This window comes from Littorina saxatilis, linkage group LG4 (assembly GCF_037325665.1).
Source record: "Littorina saxatilis isolate snail1 linkage group LG4, US_GU_Lsax_2.0, whole genome shotgun sequence".
Classification (NCBI taxonomy): Eukaryota; Metazoa; Mollusca; class Gastropoda; order Littorinimorpha; family Littorinidae; genus Littorina; species Littorina saxatilis.
This window is the reverse complement of record NC_090248.1, coordinates 37717226-37733630: the sequence shown is the minus strand read 5'-3', so window position 1 is coordinate 37733630 and position 16405 is coordinate 37717226. Positions and strand designations below refer to the sequence as shown.

Sequence of the window (16405 nt, the reverse complement as noted above, 5' to 3'; positions counted from 1 at the left end):
ATCACACGGGTTTGTTTGCCCTCTTTTTTTCCCCAGGCAAAAGTTATTTCCGAACATCCTCTATTGTTTGGCAATAGAATAAAAAGTATATGCTTTACAATGGCATAACACTGGGACTGTTCAAATCATGGTCTTGAATGGAATGTCTAATACTTGTAATGGAACGTTTGATAAGGCATTGTAATGTTGTATCCAAACATTTGAGAGAGAAAAACACTACCAAATTGTACAGTTACAAATTTAATATCAGTAACAAATAAAACTGAGTACATACCAGCAGTGTTGAAGTGAATCCGTATACATTATGTTAATATACTCAGATACTATAGTCCACAAGAACACAGAAATATCCAGATGAAACATGGTTTTGGGAACATAAGTTGCTTGACAAATAGTATGTGATATTTAGATATGTGGACACTACATCTTCCATAGCTGCTTTAAATACATAAGCTTTAGCATTGAATCATTATTGACATGATCATAAAAGCTTTGGTCCGAATATTTTCCATTAAAATTTGAAATAAAACAAAGCAACAAGTCTCCAGCTCAAAGGAAGCGGTGCCTTTAATTTATTTGCCTTTGGCTTGCAATGAATCTATGTTCCTTGCTAAAGTACATTTTTGATAAAAAAAGAAGATCCACAAAAAGAAGAAGAAAAAACAAGAAGAAGAAAAAAAGAGAAGAAGAATTAACAAGAAAATGGAAAAATGTAGGTAAACCTTACTAAAGGAGGAGGGGGCGACAAGAGTCAGGCACTAGAGAAAATATACAGTATCGTTGAACATTCATTTCAAGAAATACTCACATCCCCCCATTTCAAGAGACGTCCCCCCAGCCCTTTATTATGAGCTATATCCACCTAACCCCATTTCAAGTGACACCCCCTTCCCCTATTTTAAGAGAAGCCAGCCCCCCCCCCCCCCCCCCCCATTTCAAGAGACACCCCCCTCCCCATTTCAAGGGACATTGCCCACGCCCACCTAAAAAAAACAATACCCCCCTCCCCCCACTTTTTCTTGCAGACATCCTCTCTCTCTTTACCCTGCTTTCTCAGATATGTTTGGCTTGTCTTAATAAAATGGGGATACAGTAATAATAATAATAATAATAATAAAGATAGCTTATATAGCGCCGCTTCACAAATTTAACTATGCTCTTAGCGCTGTACATCGAGATATAACAATTTCAATAATATAAATACAAAGATGATATTATAATAATACACATTTACAAATATCACTCACGTGCATACATCCTCGTGCACACCACGCGCATACACACTCCCACTCATTAACAAGTGCTTCCATCCCCCTGCCACTGAGATGTTCATATACCCCCCTGGACAAGCTCACACCATGTCCGTCTCCTCTCTGGACTGTACATACACTCAGCAAGAAAAAGAAAGACTAAATGCAAATTTCATACAGAACCCTACAGCTCAATCAAAGCTGAAGCAACTATACAAAAAAGACACATTCAAACAACAAATCTAACTTCACCTCTAACAGTCTATAAAGATGGCAAGGACAATTTACAAGGATTCGCGAAAAAGGTGCGTTTTAAGGGAACTGCGGAAAGAGTCCTTAGAAGCAGAATGGCAAACGGAGGAAGGGAGAGAATTCCAGACAAAGACAGTACTTGCTGTGATCACAATCAAAGTCCATGAACACCCCCTTGGGGCTATGAAAGTGCTCTGTGGAGTGCACCCACCATTCACAGGTGGAGAGAAGATGTTTTAAAATGGGAGTACAGTACTGCTGTGATCACAATCATTAGGTCCATCATGAACACCCCTTGGGACCATGAATTTGCTCTGTGGAGTGCACTCATCATTCCCAGGCGGAGGGAGGAGAGGGAAGAACACGTTCACAAGTAAGTGCTGCGGCTGTGGTTGTTGGTGACCTTCGTCCATTGGGCGGGCATGTCACGGGGTCCTGACACACGCTGGGGTCGCTCCGTAAAAACTGCAAGTATCAGAAGACAAAAATTTTAACCCCATACATTCTGCTCAGCAGCTTCATTCAAGACCCCGATTGAGATCCCCCCCCCCCCCCCCCCCCCCAATTTCGTAAATGAAGTGAACTGAAGAAAATGAAAAAGTCACGTAAGGCGAAATTACAACATTTAGTCAACCTGTCAAACTTGCAGAATGAAACTGAACGCAAAGACATAACAGCTGTGTCAATCACCGCGGCAAGGCCAAAATCTCTCCCTTTTCCCGTGCAACATGAAGTGAAATTGACAAGCCAGCATAGCGCAATAGCGTTTTGCGGTAATCAGGATAGCTTATTTGTATTCTTTTTAACTTGCTGAGCTTGTTCTGAATACAACATATTGCATCTTTATGTTTTTGGAATCAGGAAATCATAAAGAATAAGATAAAATCATTTTTGAATCAATTTCTTAAATTTTAATCGTAGTACTACGGTAATTAACCTATTTTCTTTAATTGTGATCACATTTTCAGAGTAAACATAACATATCTATATATTTTTAGATTTCAGAATTTGATGAAGATTACGATGCAATCAATTTAAAATCTTTTCGCGAACAATTAGTTTTAATGAGAACTTTAATCAGCAAACTAATTAACTAATTTTTAAGCTGTCAAGCTGAAATGCAATCCCATAGTCTTTCTTTCTTTCTTTCTTTATTTGGTGTTTAACGTCGTTTTCAACCACGAAGGTTATATCGCGACGGGGAAAGGGGGGAGATGGGATAGAGCCACTTGTCAATTGTTTCTTGTTCACAAAAGCACTAATCAAACAATTGCTCCAGGGGCTTGCAACGTAGTACAATATATGACCTTACTGGGAGAATGCAAGTTTCCAGTACAAAGGACTTAACATTTCTTACATACTGCTTGACTAAAATACAAACATTGACTATATTCTATACAAGAAACACTTAACAAGGGTAAAAGGAGAAACAGAATCTGTTAGTCGCCTCTTACGACATGCTGGGGAGCATCGGGTAAATTCTTCCCCCTAACCCGCGGGGGGTATCCCATAATCCGCCGCCTCAACTTTCACAAACAGCCGGATATGACGTCATCAAAGACATTTATCAAAAAAATGAAAAAAACGTCTTGGGATATCATACTCAGGAACTCTCATGTAAAGTTTCATGAAGATCAGTGCAGTAGTTTTCTCTGAATCGCTCTACACATACACACAGACACACGCACGCACACACACACACAAACACACACACACACACAAACCACACCCTCGTCTCGATTCCTCCGGACTATGTTAAAACATTTAGTCACAACTTGACTAAATGTAAAAATTAAAAACAAATTGTTATCATCATTATCATTGCAATCATCATCATTACCAACATAATCATTGTGTTATTATCATCATCATCATTTTGAATGTACTTCATATTTCTTGTGTGTCTACTCCTTTACTGTTTGTTTGTTTGTTTATTTGGTGTTTAACGTCGTTTTCAACCATGAAGGTTATATCGCGACGGACTCCTTTACTGACTCAAGCATATATATTATAACTACTCAGTGAGGGACAACTTGGGTCATGGACATGACTTTTGTAGTCAGTAGTTATACTTAAGTATATTGACGCTTTCTTGCCTGAGGATAGCATGAAGTTTCAAAGGGAAAAAAACCAGCTTCAGAGATACAGACACATTTCTAAGGCTATGGGTCATACCGACAAAGACAACACAGTGAAGTTTAAAGGTTTTTGAACCAATAGGTGAGTGACTGTTTTGTCTTCACAACATCAAAATGATCGCACTGCACTTTGTCTAAATGTCATTAATCTACTGATTACATTAAAACACAACGTGAATCTAAAAAAAAAATATCATAATTTTCAGTATATATATATCTGCTGCCTTTGCACAAACAAGACTGACTAAGCTTCCAAAATAACCATCATTTAAAAGGTGCTGAGAACAAAATAGCGCAATTCTCACACTTTTTTCTCCTACACGAGTTCTAGCTGCTTGTACTTTTGCAAAAAATAAGCTGGCTAAAAAAAGGTAAATCAATGTACTGAAACAAAAACTTGTGCAACGTCACCCAACATAACACAAAATAACACACACTTCCGTGTAAGGAAATGAGCATACAGAACCTAGTGTTTCTATACATAGTATATATCATTAAAAAACAAATAGAATGTGAAAAAATCAACAGATAAACAAAATAAGCATTCCTTCACCAGTATAATACAAAAGTGTTTTACCTTCCCCATTAGTATGAAGTAGTTTTCAAAATACAAATTACAGGGCATACATCACTTTGATTAACTTTCAATCCAGTCCATTGTACTTGTAGTTAAATACCCAAATGGTGTACATTTAATGACAATTCATTAACATCGAGAGACATTTTTATATTTGGTCATTTTATGTACTAATTTATGTCAGACTGTGTGAGTGTTCAACGACCTGTGAAATACCCCTGTCACATTAGGGCTGCGTCCTCACGGCATTCCCGTGGCGTCCAAGAAAAATGAAGAACGCCGAGGTGAGGCGTTCCTACTATGCGCATATCAGAACGCCGAGCGACGGCGCGTACTTTGTGCATGCTCAAAGTGCGCGCCGTTGTAGGAGACCCTACTGCGCGCACCTCGGCGTTCTTAATTTTTCTTGCACGCCGCGGGAATGCCATGAGGACACAGCCTTAGTGTGACAGGGGTTTTAGTTGAGCAAATTGTTGACAGAATGAAAATGTATCAAGTTCTTTTGTGTTACGTTTGATTGAATGTCAAAACAGCTACAGTTAGACACACGTGGACATGCAGACACACGACAGTGAATTGAATTTCCATGGCACTAGCACTTAAATTCAGATAAGTTCCAGAAATGCTTGAGGTAATAGGCAAGTCTTCTTTCCTCGTTATTTTAGTCTTACAGTCCTTAGAAAGTGAAATAAGTACAGACGTTAAATTATTTTCATGCATGAATGATTACACTTGTGCATGGAACATCTGAACATGCTTCAGGATAGGTCCGTATTAGATCATGCTAAGATAGGGTGTGCGACAAAAGGTCGAGTTTTACAATGTCGAGGCACAAAAGGTCGAGGACATTTGGTCAAGAGTCAAAAGGTCGAGGGCGACAAAAGGTCGAAGGTGACAAAAGGTCAACAGCAAAACGTCTAAGGGACAAAAGGTCGAGGATTGAAAAAGGTCGAGGATTAAAAAAAGGTCAAGGATTAAAAAAAGGTCGAGGATTAAAAAATTGTCGACATAATTTTCTGTTTACGTGTGTGTTAAATTCTTTTTTCATGTTTTTATTGCTTGGAGAAAACGCTGCTTAATGTGTGTAATGTGTATTTATAAATGTTGTGTTATTTGTTTAGTTATTCAAAACAGTGTTGAGTGACGGGTGTTTGTTTGTGTTCACGGACCCACGGCTTTGTCAGTAAATGAAGCGTAGTGTGGTCAACGGTGAACACAGCTCGACACTCAACAGATTGTTGTTGGTGAAACATGTCACTGATACGCTAAAAGCTTGAGTTTTTTTTCCCTTCTTTTTTCTCTCCCATATGTAAAGTTTAAAAGCATTGCAAACGAAGAGAGAGTTACATTCGGACAGGGACACAGACACAGAATTGAGCTCGTCAAATCACAGAAAGAAAACGACAAGGCAGTACACAAATGTTACTGCTGTCGTTTTGTCCTACATCCAAAAATTGTGAAAACATATACTAAGAATGTGTCTGTGCGTGTGCGCGCGTTCGAGCGTTAGTGTGTGTGTGTTGGTGTGTGATCATATTCACAAATCACCCATGTGATACGCATAATAGGCACAGCCCACTCGAAGCAGAATTTTCTTCACGAATCGACACAGAAAATTAAATCGAAATTTCTAATCCTCGACCTTTTTTTTAATCCTCGACCTTTTGTCCCGTAGACGTTTTGCTGTTGACCTTTTGTCACCCTCGACCTTTTGTCGCACTCGACCTTTTGACTCTTGACCAAACCAAATGTCCTCGACCTTTTGTGCCTCGACCTTTTGACCCTCGACCTTTTGGTTCTCACCCGCTAAGATACATTTCACAACAAGCATAACAGTATCGGTAATGGTAAATTTGGTAGTTCTGTCTGCTGGTAAACTAATGTGAAGACTTGGCACACACTCACTCACGCATGGGCACATACGTATACACACGGTGACACAGGAACGTACACACAAACACACTCAACCCCCCCCCCACACACACACCCATATACACACTTGAGCCCTCAGAACAGACTGTATTCCAGACTGACCAAAATGTGACATGTCAGAGGGTGTAAACAAAACAGTTGACAATGACATGTATTTTCTTGGTGCACAATCCAATAATTATGTGAAATGTTGAGAATTTCCACCACCAGAACAGAAACGACTACAAAAGACTGGTTATAATCCATAGCAGCTCATGCTGTATTAAGATACAGACATTGATCTTGACCTCAGAAATAATTAATGACAAGGATGACGTTCATGTGATTCTTTCTTTCTTTATTTGGTGTTTAACGTCGTTTTCAACCACGAAGGTTATATCGCGACGGGGAAAGGGGGGGGGAGATGGGATAGAGCCACTTGTTAATTGTTTCTTGTTCACAAAAGCACTAATCAAAAAATTGCTCCAGGGGCTTGCAACGTAGTACAATATATGACCTTACTGGGAGAATGCAAGTTTCCAGTACAAAGGATTTAACATTTCTTACATACTGCTTGACTAAAATCTTTACAAACATTGACTATATTCTATACAAGAAACACTTAACAAGGGTAAAAGGAGAAACAGAATCGTTAGTCGCCTCTTACGACATGCTGGGGAGCATCGGGTAAATTCTTCCCCCTAACCGGCGGGGGGAGTTCATGTGATTAGCAGGTGAGGGAAGATGATAATGTCATAATATCATTTTACAGCCACTGACAGAATAAAGCAGGTTAAGGCTACTCCCTCTTGTTACACTGAAAATACAAAATCTATGAGGTTTCACAAAAGTATTCACCACGAATCAGAGGAAGAATCCAGGCTTGGCTCTGTCTAAGTTGGAAAAAGGAAGAGATGATACCCCCACAGGTATTTAAGTGTTACAAACAAGTAAAATGCTGAGCTCTACTTTAAGTTTAAGTTGTTCTCATTAAATGCTCAAATGCCTGTTTCATACAATTGTTCCCTGCAGTGATCTCAAGACTTGAATCTGAGGTAATAGTGTTCGTTCAACATTTTTCATTCATGTTAAACAACCAGAAATATGCTGCTTCCTAATTTTCTCACTGACTGATACACTAGCTATAGTTGCTATAACTATGCTACCATTAGTCGGTCTTTTTTTTTTTTAAGAGTGTACACTGTCTCACAACCAATTATGCCAAGCCTATCATGTTCCTATGACCTTACACTCAGACAAAACCAATTACATGCACAAACACAATAGCACCTGCACGCTAAACACACGATCATTCAGAGAGTCTAGCTGATTCACCTCTTCACTAAATTCTCCACATGCTCTCAATAATACTACATGTCAGAACTAATGGCAAAAAAAAAGCAATTTTTTTGTTTAGACTTGTTAATAAGGATAAGTTCAAGCAGCCACTAATTTGCATCTTTGGGTCAGGAAAGTTTGACATTCACAGAGCTATTATGAAAACACATGAATTAACCCATGAAACGAAAGTCCAGGCATTTGAGAATACATGTAGATGAATTCTGTATGAGTTGAAGAAGTTAAAAAGATGATGAGCACCACCCTTATAAAGCTGAAGTTGAGATCTTTCTTCTCTTCTTCTTCTTCTTCTTCGTTCATGGGCTTAGACTCCCACGTTCACTCATGTTTTTAGCACGAGTGGATTTTTACATGTAAGACCGTTTTTACCCCGCCATTCAGGCAGCAATTACGCCGATTTCGGGGGACTGGCAACTGCTGGGTATTTTCGTGTTTCTATAACCCATCGAACTCTGACATGGGTTACAGGATCTTTTCCGTGCGCACTTGGTCTTGTGCTTGCGTGTACACACGAAGGGGATTAAGTCACTAGCAGGTCTGCACATAAGTTGACCTGGGAGATCAGAAAAATCTCCACTCTTAACCCACCAGGCGGCAGCGACCGGGATTCGAACTCACGACCTCCCGATTAGGAGGCCGACGTCTTACCACCTCGCCACTGCGCCCGTCGTTGAGATCTTTAACATCAGCTAGGTTCCCCTGGAACTTTAACATGTCAGTAATGGAACTACCTTTACCTTTTCTTAGTGTGAGCAAAGCTGGGGTTTAGAACTACTTTTAAGTGCTGATTTTCTGACGAATAAAATCACTCACAAAATTCAGCTTGGGCTTTGAAATGTATGGAAAATCGCATTAATTTAATGTTGTACATAAAATTCTCAGCTCCGAGAAGCTCTGAACGACACATTTTCATACAACCATGCATATTTTAAGCTTTGTCTTTCTCAACATGTCCAGACAATTTTGATAATTTCTGTAACATACCTTGCACTGCGCTCAGAGCTATTGTAGGACTTGCATCCCAAAAGCATCCGTCCTATGATTATCATTTAACAATAATTCATGTTCCTTACAATGGCAACTATCTCCAACTTAAGTGTTAGCCTTCCCAAGTTATTCACGAACACAAAATGTACCATTTAAGAACCCTGCTGTCATGTCACCTTCTCCCCGTCTCACTAATTATTACACACACAAATGACAAGTAATTTTTACATGTGGCTGAAGTGTATAACGGCTACAGTGAAACTGCAAACAAAACATCTCGATGAAAAATCACTTTGATGTGCAATCTACACTGAGTGATTTCCTCTATAAGCAATGTATGTATGGTTATTTTCTACCAATGAAGAACGTACATCAGACCTGGGAACCCCTCTTTTGCACTTGGAGTATTCTCAAACAAACTTGGTGTATTTTCAGAAAAATGAGCGTACTCCGCACAGCATTTGAACATCTATGATTAAGTTTACTATAATACATTCAAAACAAATGCTTCTATCAACATTCTTTACTCACAAAAACTGTAATCATGCATGTGTCAAAATAGTGGATCGGCTTTGGGATATGCTTTTGAAGAAAAGTAGTGTACAGATTTTTCTCGTCGTATTATTTTCAACTGAGCGTACTGATCGTATTCTAGACAATCATGCGTACAAAATACGGTGAAATTGTATGGGTTCCAAGGTCTGGTACATCATGAAAAACTGAACTGGCAAGTGGAAATAATGATCCTGTCTATAAGATCTGATTGTTGTGTTCTATAGCCTAAGGTAATACATTGTGCATGTACAGTGGAACCCCCCTTTTAAGACCTTGCTTTTTCAGATTTTCTGTTCATAACCTCTGTAAATTTACCTCCATTTTTAGGGCTTCCCTCTTTTTTAAGACCTGTTTTTTTCAGATTTTCTGTTCATAACCTCTGTAAATTTACCTCCATTTTTAGGGCTTCCTTCCTTTTTAAGACCTGTTTTTTTCAGATTTTCTGTTCATAACCTCTGTAAATTTACCTCCATTTTTAGGGCTTCCTTCCTTTTTAAGACCTGTTTTTTCAGATTTGTGAAGGTCTTAAAAGGGATTTAGTTCCACGGTACATGACTCTTAAAATGTTCACAAATAAAAAGCTGGAAACAAGTTCTTATCTTATAACACCCTTACTCTTCATACAAAAACCAAACAAAGGTAAACGCGCACAAATTAAACATACAAACAAAACGAAAACAGAAAAAGTATATAATGAAATAACAAATATAAAAACAGCAATAATCTCCCAATTTAGCCGTGTGTGAGGTTTGTTGTCACCCTGACTGAATCTCAAAATGTTCACTGTTCACTGTGATGACAGTCACTTACACATCGCTAATTCTGGAGATTATAAATAGATAATGGATTAGCAATTGTGTATATCAACATCGTCGTGGAATTTTGGCGTAACTAGACAGCTTTTCAGGAGAAGGACAAAACTGATTATTTTTATTATGGAATAGTGTTGATATTCGTTCCTCAGGTACGGATAAAAAGATAAAAGAATGTTAACTCATGCATGTATCAATCGCATTTAAAATAATAATTGTTTCCACAATGACATGGATATGGACAATAAATAAATAATGAACTAGCAATTGTATATTATGGACAACATTTAGGGAATACTCACAGACAATTTTTTTCCCTGATTTAGAAATGTGTACCCCACCGGGTGGCGGGACCGGTGCCGCAACAGGCTGGGAAGGGCCAGGTGGTCCTGTTGTAACACAATATGACACATCACACATACATGACACACATACACAACACATCACACATACACAACGACATCAAATCTTCTCTCAAACTCATGCACAGTTAAAAGCTCAAAACAATTACTTTCCTTCCTGTGTGAACGGTCATCCCATGCAGCCATGCATCAGATCTGTCCAGTCTCTGCTTTTTTACACACAATCAGAGCAATTCCTGCTTCCCCTTGAACACATATCACAAATCCACAGCCTGGCTGCGCTCTGTGTGTGCTGAGGGAGAATTCGTTGCTGAATTCATTTTGCATTAATTGACATTTATTTCATTTATGAAAATAATTCCACAAAAAATGTCCACTCTGCACAGACATCAGCCGGATAGTTGATTTCTGGTATGCGTCCAAGTGGTACAATGCTCATCACATGTAAAAGCCTGGACACATCTATGGTGATGTACAAGATCTTTTACATCCAAGCACAGTGGAACATACGTTTCAACATTCATCCCGGCAAATCACCGATTCAAATCAACCCAAAAATGTGCATGCTGTTACATTCTTAACCCTTAAATTCTTCAATATTCATCTACAAAAATTCCACAGTAAATCTTCCTTCAACAATCATGCAAAGTTAGTGCTTGAACATGCATTTATCTGTGCAAATTTAGTGCCACAACAGTTCTTCATTTATACTAGTGCGCAGTTAATTGTTTAAGTTAAATAAAAAATGTCATTAATGGAAATTAATACCACAGTAAATCCTTTTAATTTGTAAGCACAAAGTGTTCATCCATATTCAACATGCAGTCAGTGTAGCAAAACACTGTTAAGCAACCCTCCAGAAGAAAAATTACAAAAGTAACACAACATGCACTTTATGAGAGCTGCAATGTAATTTCCCCCATGACCTCCATTAAAGTATGTGCTGTGCACAAATTTGGGTTTCCCCGATTTTTACAGGAGCTACATTTTTGTTACTTATAGAAACATAAGAAAAATAAGGGTACATACACTCCCCATGCAGTTTCGATTTATCTTCGCCCAGCTGGCATAAGAAGACTCTTTAAATTATATGGGATACTGACAGCAAATTCTACACACAACTAAACTGCCTAACCAGGTCATATGTTCAGAATGTACAGTAATAATTGCATAACTAATCCCACGTTCCTCTGAGCATTAATAATATCCTCAGTAAGGCAGATTTCACCGGTAGTTTAAGGAATCGTTTTTTGCTTATTGAGAAAACAAGGAATTCTCAAATTCACTCACAATTTCTTTTGAGCAGAAAATTAAGGACATATTTTGTATCATTAAAATCTTACATAAAGACATCATCAAAAAGAGATTTATTTTACTTTCTGCCTATGTCAGCAAGAAAAGCAAAATGGGATGTGGTGTAAAATGGGACAAAGGACATAAAATTGCACAGCAGGACGAAGCAAAGGGGCACTGGGGGAAAAGGGGTCAATGCAAGGGAAAATGGGTCATTAAGGACAGGGACAATTAGACTGGATAATGACATAAAGGACAGGGACATAGACTGGATAATGACATAAAGGACAGGGACAATTAGACTGGATAATGACATAAAGGACAGGGACATAGACTGGATAATGACATAAAGGACAGGGACATAGACTGGATAATGACATAAAGGACAGGGACATAGACTGGATGACATAAAGGACAGGGACATAGACTGGATAATGACAAAAAGGACAGGCATATAGACTGGATAATGACATAAAGGACAGGGACATAGACTGGATAATGACATAAAGGACAGGGACATAGACTGGATAATGACATAAAGGACAGGGACATAGACTGGATAATGACAAAAAGAACAGGGACATAGACTGGATAATGACAAAAAGGACAGGGACATTGACTGGATAAATGACAAAAAGGACAGGGACTGTGATAGACTGGATAATGACATAAAGGACAGGGACATAGACTGGATAATGACAAAAAGGACAGGGACATAGACTGGATAATGACAAAAAGGACAGGAACATAGACTGGATAATGACATAAAGGACAGGCCGGTACAACTAGTCTAGGGCACAATGGGGACAACGTACAGGGCACATGAGGGGACAACGGCAATTAAACCGGGAAATCTGACAGAGGCACAATGGGACAGGGGTACAATGGTATAGGGGCTGAATGGGATAGGGGCACAATGAGATATGGGCACAATGGGGAAAAGGGCACAATGGGACAGGGGCAAAATGAGACAGGGGCATAATGGGACAGGGCACGATGGAACAGGGGAAGAATGGGACAGGGGCACAATGGGACAAGGACACAATGGGAACAGGGGCACAATGGGACAGGGCACGATGGAACAAGGGCAACTAACTGGGAAATCATAATGGGACAGGGCACAATGGAACAAGGGCATTACGAACTGGGAAATTATACAGGGGCACAATAGGACAAGGGCAACTAACTGGGAAATCATACAGGGGCACAATGGGACAGAGGCACAATGGGAAAGGGACACAATGGGACAGGGCACGATGGAACAAGGGCAACTAACTGGGAAATCATACACGGGCACAATGGGACAGAGGGCAACTAACTGGGAAATCATACAGGGGCACAATAGGACAGAGGTAAAAGAACACAAGGAATGATTAACCCTTTGTTGGACCTGATCGAATTTTAAATTGTTAGGCTATTAATTAAGCGTTGTTGACCATATGAATGTAGATGTAAATGCTTGTATAACTGTGTTTTAATTTTAAATGTGTCAAGCGCAAAGAGCATAATTGTAAAGTTATGATGTTGCGCTATAAAAATGCTCATTTATTATTATTATTATTATTATTAATACAGGTTTTAAAAAATGCTGTTGCAATCACAGTTTATTCATCTCTTTTTTTCTCTTCAAAATTAAAACCTTGATACATATTTTGGCAGATATTTTAAGTCCCTCAAGCAGCACCTTGTGAAAAAGAAAAATCTCCCGAAATTTGCTAAATACAGAGGAACATGGCCACAGTAGGTTTGACGTAACTGCGTGTACATGTACAATATATACATAGCTGCCAAACTTCTGAAGTCAAAATCCAGGAGCCAGGGGGTCCAGGGGGACTGTTTAGTCTTGAATATGAGCAGGGAGAAGTTGTAAAATTCAGGAGATCTCCCGGAAAATCCGGGAGGGTTGGCAGCTATGTATAATAATATATACATGTCATGTCAACCAGGCTTCAAAATAAAGCAAACAAAACCAGCCAACATGTGTAAGCATGCGGTCAATAAGCAGAAAAATTCCACTCAATACTACCGCCACAGAAGTGACTTTATTGACAAAAAATAACAAAACAACAAAAACAAATAATAATACCACACATATAACAAAACCACAAAAAGCCAATCTTGCAAAACACAAATGACGAGCAGGAACTTATAAAAAGTAATACATATAATACAATTGATGACTCCCACCATGCAGTATTGTCTTTTATGCTCGGAAATACCCAGTAATTACTTAATTTAATCACCAGCACAGCAAGACACCACTCATGCAGACTACTAATCTAGCAATGCAAACTTTAGCATTCCGAAAAGCTAAGTGCCAGCTAGCTACGACTACACAAATCTATCACCCTCCAAATTGTTCCCAAACTTTTAGGATATGCTTCTTTCCTCTGTGCTTATGAGAATAATTCTTTTCAAGCAAAAGCTTAGTTATTTTCCAACTTTGGTTTAGAATTAGCTAATTTTTGTTTTATCAATATATTATAACTTTAAGGTTTTATGTGTTAGTATAGTCTTCAACATCAAACCTAGAAACTTCTTTTATTTCTCTTAGCGCACTAACTTTAAAAAAAATTATTTTTGATAGAACACTGACTCTTTTTCTTCTTCTTGAAAGGTTAGATATTTTGACATTTTTTAAGGCTTTTTAAATAAGGAAAGAAAAAATTCTGACATCAATCAATTTTCATAAATGTTTTGTTTCAAATCTGTTAGTTGAGTATATGTTATGCGTCAAACAAACAAATTGCACTGCTGACTAATTTTTTTTATTGATGTTAGAAGGGAAAGCGTATATTTTATTATTTTGGAGTTATTGCTCTCTGACCAAACAAAGAAACCCTGTCTTTTTGTTTGTTTGTTTGTTTAACGCCCAGCCGACCACGCAGGGCCATATCAGGGCGGTGCTGCTTTGACATATAACGTGCGCCACACACAAGACAGAAGTCGCAGCACAGGCTTCATGTCTCACCCAGTCACATTATTCTGACACCGGACCAACCAGTCCTAGCACAAACCCCATAATGCCAGACGCCAGGCGGAGCAGCCACTAAATTGCCAATTTTAAAGTCTTAGGTATGACCCGGCCGGGGTTCGAACCCACGACCTCCCGATCACGGGGCGGACGCCTTACCACTAGGCCTGAACCGTGCCGTTTTTTTTTCTTCCTCTTATTTCATACAGTGGAACTCCCTTCTTAGGCCCTGTGGATTTAAAGAGACCCCTTTTATTTTTGAGATGTTTTGTTCGTAAATTTATACCCCTCTTTTACCAATTAAACCCGATTTTCTCACATTTTCAGGACCGCAACACGGTGGCCTGGTGGTAAGGCGTCCGCCCCGTGATCGGGAGGTCGTGGGTTCGAACCCCGGCCGGGTCATACCTAAGATTTTAATATTGGCAATCTAGTGGCTGCTCCGCCTGGCGTCTGGCATTATGGGGTTAGTGCTAGGACTGGTTGGTCCGGTGTCAGAATAATGTGACTGGGTGAGACATGAAGCCTGTGCTGCGATTTCTGTCTTGTGTGTGGCGCACGTTAAATTTCAAAGCAGCACCGCCCTGATATCACCCTTTGTGGTGGACTGGGCATTAAGCAAACAAACAAACAAACAAACAAACATTTTCAGGTCTTAAAATCGGTGTTCCAATGTACCCCAACATTTCTATCGACTGATATTTTGAGTAAAGTAATTATAGTTTGCAGCAGAATATACACAGAATAAGCGAATATTTCCAGGCAGCACACACATTGCATAATTATATATTACATTACCAAATACTTTGGGAAACCTCAGTCAGCAAATATTTATGAAAGAAGCAACCAGGCAAAATAGGTGAGGCGATAAAACAACACTGTTTTTTATTTTTGCTTTTGTTTCTTTACCTCTGGGTTTTTTGTTTGGTTTAAGTCGTTTCAACAGTCCTGGTTCTGTAGATGTGGCAATGGTCAAGCAAAGTGCACACAGATTAATCTCAATAACTTTCAACAACAAAAACAAAACAAAACCCCACCCAAAAAAAAAACAAGAACAAAAGTAGGCCTGACACTTAGCACTAGAAACGGATCCAACAAGCGACTGAGTACCCTGCTTCTACCAAGCGGAAGCCCTCTTCCTTCCCACCACTATTTCTACTCTAAACTCCCCCCCCCCCCCCCCCCCCCCCCCCACCATTCTACCCCACCCCGACCGCAGATCAAAAAGAAGTTCTGACAACTGTTACTTTTTTCAGAATTCTTTCTTTATTTGGTGTTTAACGTCGTTTCCAACCACGAAGGTTATATCGCGACGGGGAAAGGGGGGTGATGGGATAGAGCCACTTGTTAATTGTTTCTTGTTCACAAAAGCACTAATCAAAAATTTGCTCCAGGGGCTTGCAACGTAGTACAATATATTACCTTACTGGGAGAATGCAAGTTTCCAGTACAAAGGACTTAACATTTCTTACATACTGCTTGACTAAAATCTTTACAAAAATTGACTATATCCTATACAAGAAACACTTAACAAGGGTAAAAGGAGAAACAGAATCCGTTAGTCGCCTCTTACGACATGCTGGGGAGCATCGGGTAAATTCTTCCCCCTAACCCGCGGTTTGTTTTTTCAGAATCATGAGCTCATAACATCCCAGTCACCACATAATGCAAGCTTAATCCGCAGTGTGCAACACAAAACTTGTCGTTAGTAAAAAAAATGTAAAGTCCCTCTCCAAAACAAACACACAGGCAAGCAAACAACAGGTACTTACAAAGAAACAATGACGATAAAAAATTACAAAACACGTACACAACATACTGTTACTACTGATGAATGCAAAACCAAATCCAAATGAGGTCGAGCAAATCATTCTTGAAACACTGCAGTACATGTACTCTAAAACAATTCTCAAAGCTACCCCATGCTGTCACTTT

At 39.2% G+C, this 16405-nt stretch overlaps 1 protein-coding gene across 11 annotated transcripts in view; it reads right to left on the bottom strand.

Moving 5' to 3' along the window:
- Positions 1-959: 959 nt before the first annotated feature.
- LOC138964665 (tyrosine-protein phosphatase non-receptor type 18-like) overlaps positions 960-16405 on the bottom strand; it is a 46952-nt gene continuing 31506 nt past the window's right edge. For 2 of the 11 annotated variants that reach the window (XM_070336674.1, XM_070336677.1), the window contains 3 exons: positions 15380-15424; positions 10144-10230; positions 962-1967 (listed from right to left, as the gene is read on the bottom strand). In XM_070336674.1, coding sequence (XP_070192775.1) covers positions 1870-1967; positions 10144-10230; positions 15380-15424 — 230 coding nt within the window. In that variant the 3' untranslated portion in view covers positions 962-1869. Of the gene's footprint in view, positions 1968-6986; positions 7022-8300; positions 8316-10143; positions 10231-15379; positions 15425-16405 lie in introns of all 11 variants that reach the window. The other 9 variants (XM_070336676.1, XM_070336678.1, XM_070336680.1 and 6 more) reach the window with 9 other exon arrangements.